Raw genomic sequence first — 22,906 nt, forward strand, 5'->3', positions numbered from 1 at the left:
CAATGTTTAACTCCCGCTTAGAAGTGATAACGTGGTATTTGATTTTCTGTTTCTGTGTTAATTCGCTTAGGCTAATGCTCTTCAGCTGCATCCATGTTGCTGCAAAGAATATGATTTCATTCTTTTTTATGGCTGCGTAGCATTCCATGGTGTACATTTACCACGTTTTCTTTATCCAGTCCACCACTGATGGGCACCTGGGTTGATTCTGTCATTTGACTATTGTGAAGAGTGCTGCAATGAACATATTAATGCATGTGTCTTTTTAGTAGAATGATTAATTTTCTTTTGGTTATAGCCCCAGAAATGGGATTGCTGAGTGGAATGGTAGTTCTATTTTTAGTTCTTTTCTTAGGGTAAATTCCCAACTCTTCTTTAGGATTGCTAATTTTTTTTTATCAATAAAAAGTTTCTTTTCAAAATTTTGAATAGATCCAAAATTAAACATTACATTGCTTAAGGAATTAATATTCTGACACTCCACAAAAAGTAAACAGCTGGAAAACTAGAGTAGATATATTTAGGATGTTGAAGCTACTTTGGCTAAAGTACAGCATTCTTAATATGGATAACAAAGATATTTCCCTTCCTTCCATGTTAATGGATTTTGTTCTTTTCAGCCAAACAAATACAATGTTAATATTAAGTAGATAGATAATTCACTAAATGCTTTCTGAAAGCGTCTTAGCTTACCTTATCCTCAGAAAGTTGCTTATTTTCATGTAAGCTCTAGAAAGGGCTTTGGTGAGTTCAAGTGACTGGTAAAAAAGCAGTTACTCTAGAGGTATTTTTGGTGTGGTGTTCATGGATAATCAAGAGAATCCATACAACAATTTGGTATTTAAATGAGATACATTTAAACAAAAAAAAATCAAGTGGTACGATTGCTCTATATTAATTTTTTATTAATAGGCTAAGAGGCAATATAAAATCTTAATGACAGAAAAAGAGTATGCAAAATATTATTTGTGTGTTCTAAACAGCCCAATGAATAGTAAACAGTAAAATCCAACCTGAGTAATCCTTGTTCCAGCAATAAATTTCATAGCTGCTGTTGCTTCTTCTTCAGAAATGAAGACTCCATTTAAATGGGTAAGAGTCTTTAATCTGCCAATAACACTCAGCCTCAATGTGGCTGGCTTGGGAAAAACAAAAAAAATTTTTGATTAATTATTAAATATGTTATGGCATGAAAATGAGTGTTTTCATGTCTTTCCGTATAATTCAAAATCATACATTTCCTTGTTTATTACATATACCTAAAAATAAAAGCTTAATTATTTAAATAATAGTTGAAATTGTATTTAATGATTAATCTGTTTGTTTGAAGGTTGGTGATTTTACTCTGATGAGGGAGGGAAATCCCATAAGCTATTGAAAAGTGACTGCGGTGAAAAGTGTTAAAAGAACAACTGTAGTGACTCCTGTTTATCTAGATCAGCAGTAAGCTAGTCATCTCCATGTGTGATTCAATACAGATCTTTAGCCCTTGACAATCCAATTTGGCAACAGGGAGATAGCTGTAGTGTGATCATCCAGAAATATCCTTTGGCAAAGGAAAAATATTATTCAGTTTTACTGAGCAAAAAAGAAGAAATACAGCCATATAAACTTAGTAATATGGTCAATTTAATAGAACCAATTGTGCTTTAGTTTCCTTTTTAAAGGCTGAACACAGCCTGATATACATCTTTTAAGGGCAGAGAAAGGAAGATTCTTGACTTTATAATCTTGGGACTTACTTTAAATACTTGAAGATATACTTAAATATAGTCATGGAATATGGAAATTACCTAGCATTAATCTACATATTTTTGTAATGAGAAAAAATAATGTTCAGATTGCCTTTTTATAAGAGAACATAAGACTTTATAATGCAGGTTTATGAGGGGAGGTGATTTCTGGACTTAAAATAGAAAACAAGTAATGAATAATGCAAAATGCAAAATAAAATTGTAAAACATGTTGCTTAACCACAGATTAGGATATATTATAAATCAAATTATGTTTCTAATGACATCAATGACTCAAAGCAATAATGTTCTCAATCTATTAGAGGTTACAAAAAATCTGATATGAAATTATAGTCTGTTCTTATAGTAACATCTGATTCATTTGATCAGTATATTAAATCCAATTTATGAATGACTTCAAGGAAGGAAGTCTAGAAAAATGAAGATACTTTGCCTATCTCTGGCTATTACTGAATAGTAAAGTTAGTAGGGAAATGGCTCTGAAATAAAAATGTTTGCTTTTTAGTAACATGTCTGTGGCGTACCTTTTGCCATGGATTATGTTGAATATCAAGAGTGAGAAGGCTTGTGGTGTGTTTGCATAACATATTTATTTCATCGCCAGATTTTTTCAGTTGATTCCAGCTCAAGTCTAAGTGCTTCAGTTTCATCAGACCTCTAAATCCCTCAAGGGTTATCACATGGTTATGGCTTGCATCCAAATATTCAAGGTTATACTGCAACACATATAAATAAAAGTGATGCTAAGAGAATCATAATTTGTATTTACAAAATAGTTTCTCTCTGGTTCTTTACATACTTAACACACTTCTTGGTAATACATATAACAGGACATATAAACAGTAGTTATGTTGCAATGATGGTATCAACATATGTATTTGTCTAAAGAGCCACAGGTATTTTGTTTTAGTAATTCTCTTTTAATTCGTATTTTACCCTTGTAACATAGAGTGGCAAAGTCTGTTTCAATAGGAGAGGAGACAAAGAAACCATCAAGATAATTCATCCCCAACAAACAAAACATACTTTTTAATATATAGGCTTCTGGTTTATACTGTTGAGCCCCATAGCCTGCTTTAAAAAGGTTCATCTTCAGAGTTAGAAACTAAACCTATTAACTCAATACTAATAATTTTCTTTTTAAAAAGTGCATACTTTTAAATAATAATTTTCTTAAATCATAAAAGTAACACAAGTTCCTTGTTGGAAATTTGGAAAATATAGCAAATAAATGAAAAGACAAAATAGAAGACTTATATAATCCTATTGCTTAGAAAGAGCCACTGAAAGCAGTGTTTTTTATTATATGCACATATTTTTTCTTATGTAAAACATATATAATTTTGTATCCTTTTAACATTTTTCCACATTATTAGATCTTCTTAAAGATGATTTTTTATGACTGCATAATATTTATGTGATCATAATTTTTAAAAACATTTTAATATAGATCTTTATGTTTCTAATTGTTGGCAACACAGCAACAAACATCCATGAGAGTTATTCTCTAATTGCAGCTCCAAAATATTTTTCAGAACAGGTTTTTGGAAACAGAATCACTGGTTCTTAGACTTTCTGTATTGTTAAGACTCTTGATAAATACTGCCAAGTAGATTTCAAGGAAGTTTGTACCAACATTTTCTTCCAACAGTAGACTTAAGAGAATGCCCATTTTCTCAAATACTCACTGATCCACCTTCCTTGTTTTAATTTACATTATTACTGGTGAAGTTGAATGTTTTTCTATGTGTTTATACTGGTCATTTTAAAATTCTTTGTTTATTGCCTTTCTTATCTTTGGCTATTTATCTATTCATATCTTCATCCTACTTGTTTGTAAGAAATCTCTAAGACTTTAATTTGTTATGTTTGATTTTTCTACAACTTAATTCAAACATCTCTTTAAATTCAGAATAGAATTAGTGATTTTTTTATAAGGTATAATTCTTATTGTTGGGATAGAACTTCTTATAGTGGTTCAGGTTTCAAGAGTTGAATCAAAACCTAAAAAAATTTCTGAAACTAAACAATCACTGACTTTTTATTATCAGAAGCAAGCATCAGCAAAACAAAACAAAAACTATCGCTTACTATAATTATTTCTTGAACAAAAGGATATTTGGCAGTAAAAAACTATTAAGGCCATAACTTTAAAAAAAAAAAAAAAACACCTTTAAGTAAAGTGAATTAGGCTTTATAAAAATTTACTACGTGTCCCTTCTGTTCCCAATTTTCATCATAAGCTGGTGAAAACTTGTCCCACATTGTGGCACCTGACTGTAGACCACCATTTGGGAACTATACATCATAAAAAAATAACTGTCTTCTGCCTGGGCGCGGTGGCTCACGCCTGTAATCCCAGCACTTTGGGAGGCTGAGGCGGGTGGATCACGAGGTCAAGAAATCGAGACCATCTGGCCAATATGGTCTACTAAGAATACAAAAATTAGCTGGGCGTCGTGGTGCACGCCTGTAGTCCCAGATACTCAGGAGGCTGAGGCAGGAGAATCTCTTGAACCCAGGAGGTGGAGGTTTCAGTGAGCCAAGATCATGCCACTGCACTGCAACCTGGCTACAGAGCAACATTCCGTCTCAAAAATTAAATAAAATAAAACAAAAAAAATATGTCTTCTTCCACCCCTTAAAAATGGGGGCGGGGAGGGAAATCTTTATTTCTGTGTCTTCAGGATATAAAACAGATTCCAGGAACTCATTGAATATTCATGAAACAGCATTTCAGCTTTGCGATAGCATTTTGTTTTAATATTTCTTGTGCTTCAGTTTAAAAATCTCTCAAGTTACAGTACAGTACAGTCCAACTTACAAAGATTAAAACTCAAAACACCTCTTAAATTTTCTTGGGATACTGGTTTATTCTCTAAATGTAGGTTAGCTATCTCTAGACATCAGGAACAACCTCGCAACAGATTTCTCATTCAGAAAGATAATATATTGAGTATTATTTCAATAAAAAATTAGAATTGTAAATTAGAATTGTAATTGTTATCTAGATCAAGGTTGCAAATAGCCATTTATATTTGTCTTTCCCTAGTCAACACTAATTATGGTGGAGCTATTTTCAGAGAAAACATCTCTTTCTATTTCCTTCTCCCAGATATTCTCTTTTCCTGATAGTACTGATAAGTGAATGACAGACATGCAGCTTATTACATTTCAATTTACCTTATGTGGATATCTTGTTTAGATTTTTGAAAAATTCCATAAAACTATATGGTATATTTATTTATTTTCTATGACTTATAAATCCCAGTCCTTCCATTGTATAAAGAAAGCCTTAGTTTGAATACACTGATACACAAGGCAAGGCCAGGAATGATGAACACTGTAACAGCAATACATTTACTTTCTACAACCTAGTAGAACCAACTTACCTCACTGATACGAGAAGCATGCAAGAAGGGCATAGAAATTGTCCCTTTTATTACACACTTAAGGAAAATGACAGTAAAGATGAGTATCCCAAAGCAAATTTAAAAACTTAGAAGATAGGAATTATAAGTGAGTGATTAAATTAGATCATAACCTTTTACAATACTGGAATAAATACAATAGTAAACATGCATATAAAACCAAGTATTAGAGAATATAGAGGCAGAGGCAACAAAAGTTTTCAAATGCTGTGAATCCACACGTAAAAACAGAGCAAACAGATAACACCAAATTTTCATGGACAACGTTTATAAGAAAACTACATGACAAGGTTGCTCTATAGGCTCCAAAAGAAGTTGGTAGCGATAAACCACCACCAACACAAGACCTGCATGGTATTCATGTGGGAGAAGAAGGAAGTGTCAGGGCAGCATATGATGGATCTGAAAACAGGAGAGCCCCAAAATAGTCAACAAATATTCACTGGAATGCGTGGAGACCAATTTATAGCAATTGAAATAGGGAGGAGTTTTGCTGTCTTCAATACCAGATGAGTACATGGGATCCACGGTAAAAAGATCTGAAGGGGCCTGGTACAGTGGCTCTTGTAATCCCAGCACTTTGGGAGGCTGAGGCAGGAGAATTGCTTGAGACCAGGAGTTTGAGACCAGCCTAGGCGACATAGTGAAACCCCATCTCTACAAAATTGTTATTTTAAAAATTAGCAGGGTGTGGTGCATGCACCTGTAGTTCCAGCTACCCAGGAGGCTGAGCAGGGGGATCACTTGAGGCCAGGAAGTTGAGGGTACAGTGCACTCTGTGATTATGCCATTACATTCCAGCCTAGGTGACAGAGTAAGACCCTGTCTAAAAATGAAAAAAGAAAAAGGAAAGGTCTGAAGAAAGCAGTCCCTGGAGCAGTCTAACCCCTATGAATCTAAAAACTATTCCACTAGGACTCTCTTCAAGACAGAATCCTTCTCATAGAAGAAACTGCTGGGGCTAAACTCAAAATTAAACAGGATAAGGACAAGAGAGGCAAATAAAAAAGAAGGTCTAGGCTGGGCGCAGTGGCTCACGCCTGTAATCCCAGCACTTTGGGAGGTCAAGGCAGGCAGATCACCTGAGGTTGGGAGTTCAAGACCAGCCTGACCAACATGGAGAAACCTCATCTCCACTAAAAATACAAAATGAGCTGGGCGTGGTGATGTGCACCTGTAATCCCATCTACTCAGGAGGCCAAGGCAGAAGAATCACTTGAATCCAGGAGGCGGATGCTGCGGTGAGCTGAGATTGCGCCGTTGCACTCCAGCCTGGGCAACAAATGCAAAACTCCATCTCAAAAAAAAAAAAAAGAAGGAAAGAAAAAGGCCTAGACTAAAGTGGAGGATTGGAGTAGAGCCAAAAAAAAAATCTCAGAAAGTAAGCATTACAATTTTTAAACAGTACATATAAACAACAGAAGAAAAAGATCTGTGAAGGTAGGAAAACTTTGCTGAACCCTACCTCATTTTAAAAGTTAAGAAAAACTGATTTCACTTGCAAATGAGCAGAGAAAAGTACCAAGGTCAAATTCAAGACAAAGCTATGGTGGGAATGTGTACAGGGGGAAGACAGAGGTTAATATTGCTGCTAGCAAAAAAAGTACACCAGAAAAATATGCTCAAGAAACATATGACTATTAACCTACCATTTTAAAACAAACAAAAAGATATAAAGAATAATATGAGACATAAAATAACAATATAAATCTTGATTACAAAAACTAAAAAACTGTTTTAAAACATGGAAATGACCCAGAAAAAATGAAATAAAATAATAAAATAATTTAAGAAAGACTAAATTAGTCATATCCAAGAGTGAATAAAAAATAGATAACACTTTTAAAAGAAATACAAGGTGAAAAAGTGGAAAAAATTTAAGATAAGAAATGAATGAAGAGACAAAAAGGATTGAAGAGAAAGTGACAAATACTGATGATAAAGAAGATTTCACATATGGATAATGGGAGTCCCTGAAGACGAAGACAAAAGCAATGAAATAGAAAAATTGCTAAAAAAATTCACATTTAAAACATCTTTCCTGAAAGAAAAAGTAATTTTAAATTACATATTGGAAGATCATACTGTGAATCTGAAAAAAACAACCCGGAACAACCAACACCAAGACAAATGCTAGTAAACTTATTAGATTTTAAAGAAAACTAAAAAAGTTATTTGGCCATCTAGAAGGAAGAAAAGCTTGTAATTTATAAAGGGTAAAAAAAAATCATACATTCTCATCAGACTTTCTACAACAACACTTTGTGATAGACAAAAATGAAGTAACATTTAAGATGCCCAAAAAAATAAATTGTGAGCCAAAGATTTTATATCTAGCAAAACCACCTTTCAAGTATAAAGGACATAGCTAAACTGTTATTAACATTCACTAACGGAAGGGGTATTATTCCTATAAGCCCTTCCTGATGATTTATAATAGGATATATTTCAGGCAATCAAAATGTTTAGAGAGATATCAAAATAAAGACTGGTGATGAGAAGTAAATATACAATTACCAATGAATTAAAAGGGAGAGTATACAGAGCATAAGGCTACATGCAATGACAATATAGTTATAGTGTAATTATTTTAATTATTTTTTAAAACAGGGAAAATGGGAAGAACATACACAAAATTTTTAGAAAATCTTTCCAGTAAATGATATTGATAACAGTATAAGTACTATCATTATGACACTGTTATGGGTACAATAGATAAAACAATGAGTAATTATTAAATATTCTATCATCTTGTATCCTTAAGAATCAGGATACTTGGTATGAGAAAAGTATACATATGTAAGTAATAGAGAAGAAGTTAAAAGCTTTGTGGTCTTGAACCTGAATTGGAAGTATAAAAAATTCATGAGGTTATTTATACACACACATGCATGTGTGCATGCAACACACATGCACACATATATTCATATTCTCTACAACAAGTCCAGTCCAGTGAAAAGACCTAGAAATGATGACTAATTGCATTGTGTTTCTGAAGGACCACTTCTGTCTAAAAGAAATTAAGGTTTCTTTAAGACATGGCTGATACCGTGTCTGCAACAGAAAATATATAAGATGTGTATGGATATAAGATGTGTATGGAACATCTTTTTATACCAATATCAAATAAGCTATCAAAGACTATTAGGGTCATGGCAAAAGAAGTTAACTTTGAAAAGCTCTCACTGGTTAAAGATGAGACAATCTGAGCTTCAACCCTGATAAAAATTACAATGGATTGAATATAAGCAAATATGGTGAAGTCCCTACATTCATACTGTTATTAAAATAAGAGTTGCTCACCTTGGGAAATGATAGGGAACCAATTCATTATCTTGAAAATTGGTGGATAAGCATCTATTCTGTACTTTCTATGTGAATGCTACTACTGGGAAATAATAGATAATGAGAAATGTCTCTTTGTAAAAGTATTCCAAATAATAAATGAAATAATGATAGAATAAGAATATCACCATTTTGTAATCCCCAACGGCATTAAGTAATAATGGCTTTTGGCATCATAAAAGTGCAACTGAGATATCACGTGTCTCCTACAGTCTTGTCAAACATTAGTTTTGCTAGAAAAATGGAACCTGGGTCTGATCCTATCTCTGGATCCACTTGCCCATTTGCAGGAAATATAGAAAATGGAACGTATATACGGATGTATCTTAAGTAAGCAAATCCCAGGCTGCTGGAAACTCTTTCGGTCAAAAGGCTCAAGTATTTCTAGAGATAAAATATGGGAAATGGAAGGGAAATCTATCAATTAAAAGCGACTTAAAAGACAGAGTACAAAGATGTTAAGGTTGATCTCTGGGTGGTGAGAATGATTTGTCATTGGCCTACATTTTCTGTTTTTATACAATGCATATAAACTTCCACTGTAATGATAACAAGTTGTTAAAAATAATGTAACTGGTTGCCAAAAGCAACAAAAAAAGTAGTACATTTTTTTAAAATGGCAAAACCAAACTATTGTGCTAGGGATGTACATTTGGGTGACAGAACTATCAGGAAAAAATCCAGGAAGATGATTACTGCAGAGGTTAGGATAATGATTTATTGTGGAGAGAGAAAGGCATGGGGCACATAGAAGAGGCTTTTGCCCTAGGTGGCAAAATTATATTTCTTGATCTGAGCACTGATTACACGCATTTTCACCTTACAACAATGTACTAAGTAACATATGTATAGCATGTAATTCTCTGTATCTGTGTTTTATTTTATAACAAAAAGATGAAAAAACACACATAGGCTGGGCGCAGTGGCTCAAGCCTGTAATCCCAGCACGCTGGGAGGCCGAGATGGGCGGATCACGACGTCAGGAGATCGAGACCATCCTGGCTAACATGGTGAAACCCCGTCTCTACTAAAAAATACAAAAAACTAGCTGGGCAAGGTGGCGGGCACCTGTAGTCCCAGCTACTCGGGAGGCTGTGAGGCAGGAGAATGGCATGAACTCGGGAGGCGGAGCTTGCAGTGAGCCGAGATCCGGCCACTGCACTCCAGCCTGGACGACAGAACAAGACTCCGTCTCAAAAAAAAAAAAGAAAAGAAAAGAAAAAATACACATAGACATCAATGTAGAGTTTCTCCTCTCTCTGGCCACCTCTACATTTGATTGGTATACCTGAAAGTGATGGGGAAAATGGAACCAAGTTGGAAAACACTCTGCAGGATATCATCCAGGAGAACTTCCCCAACCTAGTAAGGTAGGCCGGCATTCAAATTCAAGAAATACGGAGAATGCCACAAAGATACTCCTCGAGAAGAGCAACTCCAAGACACATAATTGTCAGATTCACCAATTTTGAAATGAAGGAAAAAATGTTAAGGGCAGCCAGAGAGAAAGGTAGGGTTACTCACAAAGGGAAGCCCATCAGACTAACAGCAGATCTCTCGGCAGAAACTCTCCAAGCCAGAAGAGAGTGGGGGCCAATATTCAACATTCTTAAAGAAAATAATTTTCAACCCAGCATTTCATATCCAGCCAAACTAAGCTTCATAAATGAAGGAGAAATAAAATCCTTTAGAGACAAGGAAATGCTTAGAGATTTTGTCACCACCAGGCGTGCCCTACAAGAGTACCTGAAGGAAGCACTAAGCATGGAAAGGAACAACTGGTTACAGCCATTGCAAAAACATGCCAAAATGTAAAGACCACCAATGCTAGGAAGAAACTGCATCAACTAACAAGCAAAATAACCAGCTAATATCATGATGACAGCATCAAGTTCACACATAACAATATTAACCTTAAATGTAAATAGACTAAATGGTCCAATTAAAAGACACCGACTGGCAAACTGGATAAAGAGTCAAGACCCATAGTCTGCTGTATTCAGGAGACCCATCTCACATGCAGAGACACACATAGGCTCAAAATAAAGGGATGGAAGAAGATCTACCAAGCAAATGGAAAACAAAAAAAAGCAGGAGTTGCAATCCCAATCTCTGATAAAACAGACTTTAAACCATCAAAGATCAAAAGAGACAAAGAAGGCCATTCATTACATAATGGTAAAGGGATCAATTCATCAGGAAGAGCTAACTATCTGAAATATATATGCACCCAATACAGGAGCACCCAGATTCATAAAGCAAGTCCTTAGAGACTTACAAAGAGACTTAGACTCCCATACAATAATAATGGGAGACTTTAACACCCCACTGTCAACATTAGATCAACGAGACAGAAAGTTCACAAAGATATCCAGGAATTGAACTCAACTCTGCACCAAGCAGATGACCTAATAGACATCTACAGAACTTTCCACCCCAAATCAACAGAATATACATTCTTCTCAGCACCATATCGCACTTATTCCAAAATTGACCACATAGTTGGAAGTAAAGCACTCCTCAGCAAATGTAAAAGAACAGAAATTATAACAAACTGTCTCTCAGACCACAGTGCAATCAAACTAGAACTCAGGACTAAGAAACTCAAAACCACTCAACTACATGGAAACTGAACAACCTGCTCCTGAATGACTACTGGGTACATAACGAAATGAAGGCAGAAATAAAGATGTTCTTTGAAACCAATGAGAAGAAAGATACAACATACCAGAATCTCTGGGACACATTTAAAGCAGTGTGTAGAGGGAAATTTATAGCATTAAATGCCCACAAGAGAAAGCAGGAAAGATCTAAAATTGACACCCTAACATCACAATTAAAAGAACTGGAGAAGCAAGAGCAAACACATTCAAAAGCTAGCAGAAGGCAAGAAATAACTAAGATCAGAGCAGAACTGAAGAAGATAGAGACACTAAACACCCTCCAAAAAATCAATGAATCCAGGAGCCGGTTTTTGGAAAAGATCAACAAAATTGATAGACTGCTAGCAAGACTAATAAAGAAGAAAAGAGAGAAGAATCAAATAGACACAATAAAAAATGATAAAGGGGATATCACCACCGACCCCACAGAAATACAAACTACCATCAGAGAATACTGTAAACACCTCTATGCAAATAAACTAGAAAACCTAGAAGAAATGGAAAATTTCCTGGACACTTACACTCTCCCAAGACTAAAGCAGGAAGAAGTTGAATCCCTGAATAGACCAATAGCAGGCTCTGAAATTGAGGCAATAATTAATAGCCTACCAAACAAAAAAGGTCCAGGACCAGACGAATTCACAGCCAAATTCTACCAGAGGTACAAGGGGGAGCTGGTACCATTCTTTCTGAAACTATTCCAGTCAATAGAAAAAGAGGGAATCCTCCCTAACTCATTCCATGAGGCCAACATCATCCTGATACCAAAGCCTGGCAGAGACATGACAAAAAAAGAGAATTTTAGACCAATATCCCTGATGAACATCTATGCAAAAAATCCTCAATAAAATACTGGCAAAGCGAATCCAGCAGCACTTCAAAACGCTTCTCCACCACAATCAAGTGGGCTTCATCCCTGGGATGCAAGGCTGGTTCAATATACGCAAATCAATAAACGTAATCCAGCATATAAACAGAACCAAAGACAAAAACCACATGATTATCTCAATAGATGCAGAAAAGGCCTTTGACAAAATTCAACAGCCCTTCATGCTAAAAACTGTCAATAAACTAGGTATTGATGGGACGTATCTCAAAATAATAAGAGCTATTTATGACAAACTCACAGCCAATATCATACTGAATGGGCAAAAACTGGAAGCATTCCCTTTGAAAACTGGCACAAGACATGGATGCCCTCTCTCACCACTCCTATTCAACATAGTGTTGGAAGTGCTGGCCAGGGCAATCAGGCAGATGAAAGAAATAAAGGGTGTTTAGTTAGGAAAAGAGGAAGTCAAATTGTCCCTGTTTGCAGATGACATGATTGTATATTTAGAAAACCCCATCGTATCAGCCGAAAATCTCCTTAAGCTGATAAGCAACTTCAGCAAAGTCTCAGGATACAAAATCAGTGTGTAAAATTCACAAGCATTCCTATACACCAATAACAGACAAACAGAGAGCCAAATAATGATTGAACACCCCTTCAAAATTGCTTCCAAGAGAATAAAATACCTAGGAATCCAACTTACAAGGGATGTGAAGGACCTCTTCAAGGAGAACTACAAACCACTACTCAACGAAATAAAAGAGGACACAAACAAATGGAAGAACATTCCATGCTCATGGATAGGAAGAATCAGTATTGTGAAAATGACCATACTGCCCAAGGTAATTTATAGATTCAATGCCATCCCCATCAAGCTACCAATGAGTTTCTTCACAGAATTGGAAAAAACTACTTTAAAGTTCATATGGAAGCAAAAAAGAACCCACATTGCCAAGACAATCCTAAGCCAAAAGAACAAAGCCGGAGGCATCACGCTACCTGACTTCAAACTATATTACAAGGCTACAGTAACCAAAACAGCATGGTACTGGTACCAAAACACATATATAGACCAATGGAACAGAATAGAGCCCCCGGAAATAATACCACACATCTACAGCCATCTGATCTTTGACAAACCTGACAAAAACAAGAAATGGGGAAAGTATTCCCTATTTAATAAATGGTGCTGGGAAAATTGGCTAGCCATAAGGAGAAAGCTGAAACCGGATCCTTTCCTTACTCCTTGTACGAAAATTAATTCAAGATGGATTAGAGGCTTAAATGTTAGACCTAAAACCATAAAAGCCCTATAAGAAAACCTAGGTAATACCATTCAGGACATAGGCATGGGCAACGATTTCATGTTTAAAACACCAAAAGCAACGGCAACAAAAGCCAAAATTGACAAATGGGATCTAATTAAACTAAAGAGCTTCTGCACAGCAAAAGAAACTACCATCAGAGTGAACAGGCAACCTACAGAATGGGAGAAAATTTTTGCAATCTACTCATCTGACAAAGGGCTAATATCCAGAACCTACACAGAACTCAAACAAATTTACAAGAAAAAAAAAACAAAACCCCATCAAAAAGTGGGCAAAGGATATGAACAGACACTTCTCAAAAGAAGACATTCATACAGCCAACAAACACATGAATAAATGCTCATCATCACTTGCTGTCAGAGAAATGCAAATCAAAATCACAATGAGATGCCATCACACACCAGTTAGAATGGCAATCATTAAAAAATCAGGAAACAACAGGTGCTGGAGAGGATGTGGAGAAATAGGAGCACTTTTACACTGTTGGTGGGACTGTAAACTAGTTCAACCATTGTGGAAAACAGTGTGACGATTCCTCAAGGATCTAGAACTAGAAATACCATTTGACCCAGCCATCCCATTACTGGGGATATACCCAAAGGATTATAAATCATGCTGTTATAAAGACACATGCACAAATATGTTTATTGCAGCACTATTCACAATAGCAAAGGCTTGGAATCAACCCAAATGTCCATCAGTGACAGACTGGATTAAGAAAATGTGGCACATATACACCATGGAATACTATGCAGCCATAAAAAAAGATGAGTTTGTGTCCTTTGTAGGGACATGGATGCAGCTGGAAACCATCATTCTCAGCAAACTGTCGCAAGAACAGAAAACCAAACACCGCATGTTCTCACTCATAGGTGGGAACTGAACAATGAGATCACTTGGACACAGGAAGGGGAACATCACACACCGGGGCCTACTGTGGGGAGGGGGTAGGAGGGAGGGATAGCATTAGGAGATATACCTAATGTAAATGACCAGTTAATGGGTGCAACACACCAACATGGCACATGTATACATATGTAACAAACCTGCACGTTGTGCACATGTACCCTAGAACTTAAAGTATAATAATGAAAAAAAAATTAAATTGGCAGATGTTCAAGGTGTATAATGTAATGATTTGATATAACTGTGTAATGATTACCGCAATCAAATTAACACATCCATCACCACCCTTGCTGTGCATTAGATACCTAGAACTTGTCTAATTTATAACTAAAAGTTTATACCCTTTGACCAATATCTCCCCATTTCCCCTAGCCCTTAGGCCCTGATAACCACCATTCTACTTTCTGCTTCTATGAGTTTCACTTTTTTAGATTCAAAGGAACAGTTCTTACCAAGTGGTATACATCATCTAAACAGGTAAATTCATTAAAGCTAATATTTAGTTTTCGAAGTCCTGTTAACTTGGAGAGATCTCTCAATTTACTCAAGCCGTTTCCATGTAGATTCAGACTCTGAAGTAAAATAAAATATACATTAAAAAATAATACAGGTTACGTTCTACATCAAACTAAAGTGTGGATATCTAAAATGTTTAGAACAATTATTTGAGTCAGTATACTACAAAATATATGTTATTTTAAATAACATTAAGAAACTGTCAATAAGAAAAAAATCTATGATGTTAAAAGATCGTTTGTAATAGTATCACTAGACCTGGTTCTTGATTAATATGATTTCTCACTTTGTCTAAGTTTATCAACAATTGGCATGAAATTCTTTTTAGAAAATAAATATATGTGTTAAGATATTTATTAGGGTAGATCTATTTCTCAGGCTAACCAGTGAACAATGGAGACCCTAAAAATTTGGGGTATCAGGTAGGATACCTCATGGAAGAGAGATGGCAGGAAAATGTATGAGGGCACCAAACCAAAGAAGAAAGGCTGAGGGTGTTGAAGTAGGAGGACAGAAGGTCAAAGGAGGAGGTGGGAGATTGTTTAAGACAACACCTACATCAGAATTTGGCCCAGACTTTTCTTGTCCATTTCATTCTAGGCTATATAAAAACAAATGTTGTTACACATTTATACTAAAGGAGAGATCCTGATGCCTATATGGTTTTCTGTCTTTATACCATTATGAGTGATATCAAGTGAATACTGTATTTATGTATAGCTTGCAAAATAAACAAGGGCACAAGCAAATGTATTAATGCAACTGACTACAGTATCGAGTATCTATCTCCCAGCTATCTTCATTCACCACCACCATTATGCCTTATATTGTGGACATAACAAAATTCCTAGAAGGGAGAAACAATTAAATTTCTAATAGCTGTCAAAATTAGCTAAAATTGTTAAGGGCCAATTTATGCAGACTAGTGATTTTACAAGTCACAGATGGGTATCATCCATGATATATTCTACAGAAACCTTACATTTAACATGTCCACAACTGAATTTATCTTCCCTATGTGTCTGATAAAGAGCTTCACTATCTAACATACTGTTGATCACCCCCTTTCCCTCTTTTCTTTATACATTTGATTGTAGAACTGTTTCTCAAACAGGCCACACCATTATATCACCATTATCAGTGCCTTAGCAGACTTAGGCAGTGGTAGTGGTGATATAATGGTGCAGCTGGTTTTCTGGTTATCCAGTGAAGAAATGAATGGATTTTTCTTTTGGATAGTGCAATAGTTTTCTACTGAATTTCTATACCACCAGTCTGATTTCAGTTAATTCCATTCATAAGCTATCAAAGTTAGGGTCTTTAAAAAGAGTCTGTTCCTTAAACAGAAGAATCTAAACTTTAAAATTTGGTTTCCAAAATCCATCCTAATTTGGCTACAACCTCATACTCTTCCAGCCCTGGCTTCAAGTGTCTTTCTTGAATTCCAACCTACGTCTTTACCCTCCACCACTGTAACACTATATTCTCAACATACTAAATTTTTCAGTGGTCCCTGAAGACATCTGGATCTTTCAAAACCATGTTTCTACAGGTAAGAATATTTTCTCTGTCTGGAAGATGTAAACAACTAAATTTCTCATGTCCTTCAGAAATCCACTCAAAGCTCACCTCTTTCTATAAATCTCTCCCAGTAACCCTGAGCTTCCCACATGTGTTCACATATCTATTTCCTCCACTAAATTGATGTTTTTGATGCAGGTAAACTAATTTCTTACTAAAATAGTAAATCTAGATATTATAGTGCAGAAATAACAATTTATCAATACCGTCAGCCAGAAGATTGCTCTTATTATACTGCACATTTACAGACACAGGACAGGGCCTCTGTTGCATAACTCTAGAGGCATCCTACTCCCCTTATCTTGTATTGAGTTCTATTCAGTTATATAATGAATGGCACTCAAAGGGCACACTAAAGAGAATATAATGTGAATTTTGCCTTCTGGAGTTGTGCAATATTGCAATAGTAGAGTACAGAGAGTCTGGTTGGAAGGCTGGCGTAATAGTCTAGGTCAGAAATTGTAGTAGTTTGGATAGAGTGGTAGCAGCAGATCTGAAATGAACACATCTAAAAGTCAGACATGGAAGTAGGCCTAATAGCTCAATAGAATTGTCTCAGCATAAAGTAAGTCACTTTAATAAGTATCCTGATTTCTGTTGATTAATTTTGTAAAGATCCCATATTCTATGTTGATTAATTCTAGAAGCTTATTTAAAACTTATCTGCCTTTATCTTATTAAAGAGAGCTGACTGGTTATTCGGGAATAAAATCCCTTGCTAATTGGAAGGCCACCTCAAATGGCTATTGAGCACTTGAAATGTGACTAGTCTTAATGTGCTCAGAGTGTAAATATACTTCAGAATTAAGAGTTAGGATGAAATTACCTCATTAATGAATATTCATACTGGTTCCATGTTAACATGCTAATATTTTTGATATGCAAGTGCTATAGTTTGAATGTGTCCCCCAAAAGTTCATATGTTAGAAACTTAATCCTTCTGCATTTATGAATGGATCAATGTCACTTTCAGAGGAGTGAGTCTATTATCTTGGGAGTAAATTTGTTATAAAATCAGCTCTATCTGGCTCTGTTGCTCTTGCCTTCTTGCCATGTGATGCCCACTGCCATTTTATGACACTGCAAGAGGACCTCACCAGATGCAGGCACCATGCTCTTGGATGTCCCAGCCTCCAGAACGATGAGCTAAAAAAAGTATTTTCTTATAAATTACTCACTCTGTGGTATTTTGTTATAGAAACAGAAAACAAACTAAGATATTTCAGTTAAATAAAATGTATTATTAAAATTAATTTTACTTTTTAAAAATACTTTTAAAAACAGCCACTAGAGAAGTAAAAATTACATATGTGGTTCACATTATATTACTACTAGAGAGCACTGTTTTAATCCATGTAGAAAAAGAGAAATGGGCACTTTAGGTAGCATTGTACCTGGCATCATCAAGACAGGCAGTTTAGTATCTTTTGACTTCACATGCTAGATTCTGATTCCAAATTCAAGATTCCTGTTTCAAAGCTGTATTCCTCACAATACTCACCACAATATGACTGTAAACACTAGTTTTTGCAAGGGAAAGTATTGTTTTATCATCCAAACTAATCAGTTTTGGTCGGGCCTTGATTCTGGGCTCCATTTTTATAACTTCATCATCAAATTTCAAATCCTTGGAAAATACTGATCCTTCTGGGCTTTTTTTGCTTTCTTCTAGAATAACATTGTTGAATACAGAAAATAAAGAGGGTGACTTGACCTAAAAAATGTATTAAAAATATTGCAAAATCAGTTGCTGTATTTGTCATTTTGAAAAACAAACAGGCTATGTAGAAAAGATGAGTTGACATTTTTAGTTATACAGTCATATCTGTGATTATCAGAATCACATTAGGACATCTATGAGAGCAGATTAAAATTGTAGGCTACGCATGGTGTATCTATTCCCCCCCACTGAAAATTTCTTAAAACTGGCAAAAGATAATTTAAAAATATTTCATAACAGTGAAGAAGGTACCTACAAAGGTCTAGAAATTGTGACACATAAATCAGAAAGGACTGAATTGACAGGCAAATGGATCAGAAACGTAACCTCTGGCTGAAGAATATGCAAGAGATAAACACTTTTAAAATCAGATCCAGAGAAACTTGAACAAAGAGCAATTAGTTACCTTAATTATCAGGTAATTCAGTAATTACGGTAAGAATTGTGGATGAATGAGCAAGAGCCACATAAACAAACAGAACTGGTTCTAGAAGAAACAAAAATACTTCATCAGAGAATTTTTAAAAATCTAGGACAATAAAGTATCTATGATAAAAGAATAAGCTGCTATGGAAAAGAAAAGGACATACACTTCAAAGCTAAAATAAAAACAATTATTAAAATAAAAATTTAGTAAATACCCTGAGAAACAAGTGGATATGGTAGCAGATCAAATTAGCAATGCTGAAGCTAAGATTGAGAAAATAGTTCAAAACAAATAATTTAAAAATAGAGTATAAAATAGAAGAGAAAAAATTAAAAGGCATGAAGGATCAATTTGGAACATCCAATATTTAACTAATAGGGGTGTTCCAGAGGGCCTAATAGAGAATGGAAGAGAAGAAATAACCAAGGAACTAAGAGAAGCAAGCTTTCCAGAAGAGAAGAAAGAATTGAATCATCACATCAAAAGAGCTCATGAAGTGGCAAGCAGGAGGATGATGATAGGTCTTTGCTGACATCATTGAATGGTCACAACTGCCAGGTATTGCCCATCTCTTGACTTGTTATGTGAGTTAAATGAACTTCTATCTGCTTACTGTTTGTCTGGGTTTCTGTATCTTTTGCTAAAGGCATACTTGACTAATATAATCCTATTCATTATAGCAATATAACATATAAATGCCCAGAACTAAACAAGAAATGTTGGAGACCTATATAAAGAAAACTATTAGACAGGACCTGAGTAAATGGAGTAGATAGACTATCATGTTCCTAGGACAAGAAGTCCAATACTGCAAAGTAGTCAGTTCACACCAAATTAAGTTTTAAATTCAATATAATTTCAATCATATTTTAATAAGATTTTAAAATAGAGCTTGACAAGCTGTTCTAAATTTTATTTGGAAAAAGATACTGTTTAAGAATAGTCAAAAACAGTTTAAAAAGATGAGTGGGGACAGAGGAAGGGGATTTGCCCTATCACATACCAAGATATATGAAGTTTGTAATAACCCAAACAAATATGATAGTGATCCAAAATTAGATGAAAGAGCTTGATGGAACAGAATAGATTCATATAGACAGATTCCTAATATATGCAAATAATTTTAACAATAAAGATTGTATTTCAAAATAGAGCAGAAAAGGTAATGCCTAAATAAGTATTTATTCATTTAAAAAATTGACCACTTTTCTACCTCACACACCATAAAACAATTTCTAGATGGATTAAAAAAGTTAAAGGCTTTAAAACAAGTTATGTAAGTATTATAAGAAAATAAAGAATATTTATTACAAGCCTTTTGAAATAAGACACAAAATTCAGAATTCATACAGGATAAGATTGAGAGAGCTGACCTCTTAAAAATTAACTTGTGAATTACAAATTAAAATGACGAGTTTTTTCTTACAATTAAAATTAAAAGGCGAGTGACAGAAAATATTTGCAACATATATAAGATAAATGATTTTTTATTTTTTAAATTTTTAAAATTTTTTGTAGAGACAAGGTCTCACTATGTTGCCCAGGCTGGCCTCAAACTCCTGGGTTCAAGCAATCCTCTCACCTTGAACTCCTGGGATTACAGGTGTGAGCCACCATGCCTGGGCTAAGATAAAGTACTAATATCCAGAATGTATGTAAGGATTTTCCCAATTAATACAAGAAAGACAGAGTTTAATAGAAAATGGTCAAAATATATAACAGTTGGTTCATACAACTCTAAATAATTTTAAGCATATGAAAGAATAAAATATCTTGTTTTTTGCCCGCCATACTGGCCAAAAGAGACTGATAATATCTTGTGTTGGCAAATGTAATGAGGCATGCACTGTCAGACACACTTGGAAATTTGTAAAACAGTCAAGTCTTTGTGGAGAGAATTTGGCAAAATCTAACAAAATTTAAGATGCATATATCCTTTGACTCTCCCAAGTTTTACAAATCTATCCTGTAGAGAAACTTCCATATTTGTATAAAGATACATCCACAATGATGTTCACTGAAATATTATTTTAAATAATAAATATGGACACAATCTATCAACAGGGGACTAATTAAATAAATTAGTATTACTGAATGATATACAGCCACCAAAATAATGAAATACCCATCTATATGTACTACAGTGGAAATATGTTCAAAACATATTGTTAAAAGCAAAAAAACCACAGAATACTTAGACCTTATTTCTACTATGTCAAATGGTATCTGTTATTATATATGCAAATGCATAGAAAAAGGATTGAAAGCAAACCCATAAAACTGTTAACAGTGGTGAAGGAGAATGGCAGGCAGTGAGGTTAAAGTGAGGGCAAAATGTTCATGTTTATTCTTCAATGTAGTTTCAATGTATTTTGAATCTTCAAAGTAGACTCAATCTTTTCCAGTGAGAGTACAACCATATATTAATCATTTGATTATTTGCCTAAAAAATATTAGTTGTCATAATGACTTGTTTTGAAAATTAAGTTATTCACAAAATAACAATTATACACGCAGGCACATAATATAAACTTGACATAGCATTATTTGACTTCAAATTACTACTCTATTCCCACTATCTAGTCTTTAAAAATATGTAACAATTCATACCATTGTAATATACTCAAATTCAACAACGTATTCTGGCAAAACAAGATCATGATCAAAGACAAACCACTTGCACTGCCGAACACTGCAATCACAGTTTCTTTGTCCCATGACAGAATCTAGAGTAAAAACAAAAACAAGCAAAGCAAACACATTGCCTCAAATTGAAAGATACTTTTTCATTCTTACATAGATTAATAAATAACAAACTCCATAAGTTGCAACAGTTATGTTATTGAAGAATTTTTCTTTCATTTTTAATAAATAACAAAGTCAGTAAGTTGCAACAGTTATATTATTGAGGATTTTTTCTTTCATCTTTTCCACTCTAGCTTTTTAGTTATATAAATACTTACTAGTCATCCTTTCACTACATAGACTAGTAGTGCTTAATTTTATTCATATCCTCTTCCTTTTCATACTTTTTCACTTTTCAATGTGTGGCCATGTAATTTTGACAAATGTATTTCTCTAAAACTCTTGTTAAAAGTTGGGTGATTTTTTAATTCTTTGAAAATGAACACACACACACAAATAGATAATTACATTAAAATTTGCCAGATTATCTACCCACACCCATACATAAATGTCTTTAAGATAGGAAATATAAAAATTATTAGTGGCTAGTAACATTTTTGTAGAAAATTCTACAAACTTTGTTAAGTAGAAATAAAACTGTGAGTATCCGTATTAAACACAAACGTTTTTCATTCAGAGAGATGAAACCACATTAATCTTTATGACAGACATACTTAGTAAATATTTCCGAGGAATGAACACTGAATTAACCATTGGATAGTTGGATTGACTGATGGATTCTTTTTCATGGGCCTGAGCACTCTGGCCAAGGAAAACTTTTGTAATGAGGAGGATGCCTAAATATAAAAAAAAGAAGCAATTCTTAAGAATAATTAACTTTAATAAATTTCCAACATAACCTTCTTTATTGGCTTAAAGACTAAACTGTTTGTATGTTCTGCAAACACAAAGATGCTAGCTCTTTTGTTTGCTCCTGTATAGCGCATAGCACATTGCTCAATCCAAAATAGATGCTCAACAAATATTTATTGAATAAATGAAATGATTATAAAAGAGGTGTTGTGTGATTATATCAAGCAAAGCTTTACAGAAGAGGGAGAAGGAAAGAACACATTAATTTGGCAAGGTTTTTTAAGTAGTTAAAAATAAATTTGTGTTGTTTTTAACTGGGTAAAAGTTCAGTAGCACCTAGCACATAGCCTAGATCTTAGGAGACACTCGATATATGTCTACTTAATGAATAAACATTTCGTTTCCCTTTAGATTCTTAAGGATCCTTGGGATTCATTAAATCCTAAAGTCAAGAATCTAAAAATAGAATTTATAATCATAATACATAAAACGTTCAAATAAATTTTGTTTGCTTTTACTATGTACAAGATATAAAATGTAAATTAGGAGAACCTAATTGTTTTGGAAAACATTCCAGCAGGATCTAGCAGATTATTATGAGGTATTCTTAATATGAAAATGGAGAAGAATGATAAAGAACAAAAGATTTTTTCCAAGTAAGGAGTTAAGGAGTTCTTTCTAGACTAAATAACCTGCTTAATTTTATAATTATTATTAACTGAATAAAAAAACTGCAAAACACATATTGTTTAGTTCAGAATGATTCACCTTAGCATTCTGGAACCTAGAATGTCATTCTTATAGAATTAAGTTAACACAAGTTCTTTAGTACAGTGGTCTCCAACCTTTTTGGCACCAGGGACTGGTTTCATGGAAGACAATTTTCCCGCAGACTGGGGATGGGA

At 34.4% G+C, this 22,906-nt stretch overlaps 1 protein-coding gene across 1 annotated transcript in view; it reads right to left on the reverse strand.

Moving 5' to 3' along the window:
* Window positions 1-22,906, reverse strand: part of LRRC9 (leucine rich repeat containing 9) — a 141,735-nt gene that overhangs the window by 65,910 nt on the left and 52,919 nt on the right. Inside the window, exons 14-19 of the mRNA XM_026456290.2 lie at window positions 21,863-21,985; window positions 21,114-21,229; window positions 17,858-18,070; window positions 14,712-14,831; window positions 2,279-2,470; window positions 1,014-1,139 (exon numbers count right to left, since the gene is read on the reverse strand). Coding sequence (XP_026312075.1) covers window positions 1,014-1,139; window positions 2,279-2,470; window positions 14,712-14,831; window positions 17,858-18,070; window positions 21,114-21,229; window positions 21,863-21,985 — 890 coding nt within the window. The remainder of the gene's footprint in view (window positions 1-1,013; window positions 1,140-2,278; window positions 2,471-14,711; window positions 14,832-17,857; window positions 18,071-21,113; window positions 21,230-21,862; window positions 21,986-22,906) is intronic.

This window comes from Piliocolobus tephrosceles, chromosome 6, assembly GCF_002776525.5.
Source record: "Piliocolobus tephrosceles isolate RC106 chromosome 6, ASM277652v3, whole genome shotgun sequence".
NCBI classification, from domain to species: Eukaryota; Metazoa; Chordata; class Mammalia; order Primates; family Cercopithecidae; genus Piliocolobus; species Piliocolobus tephrosceles.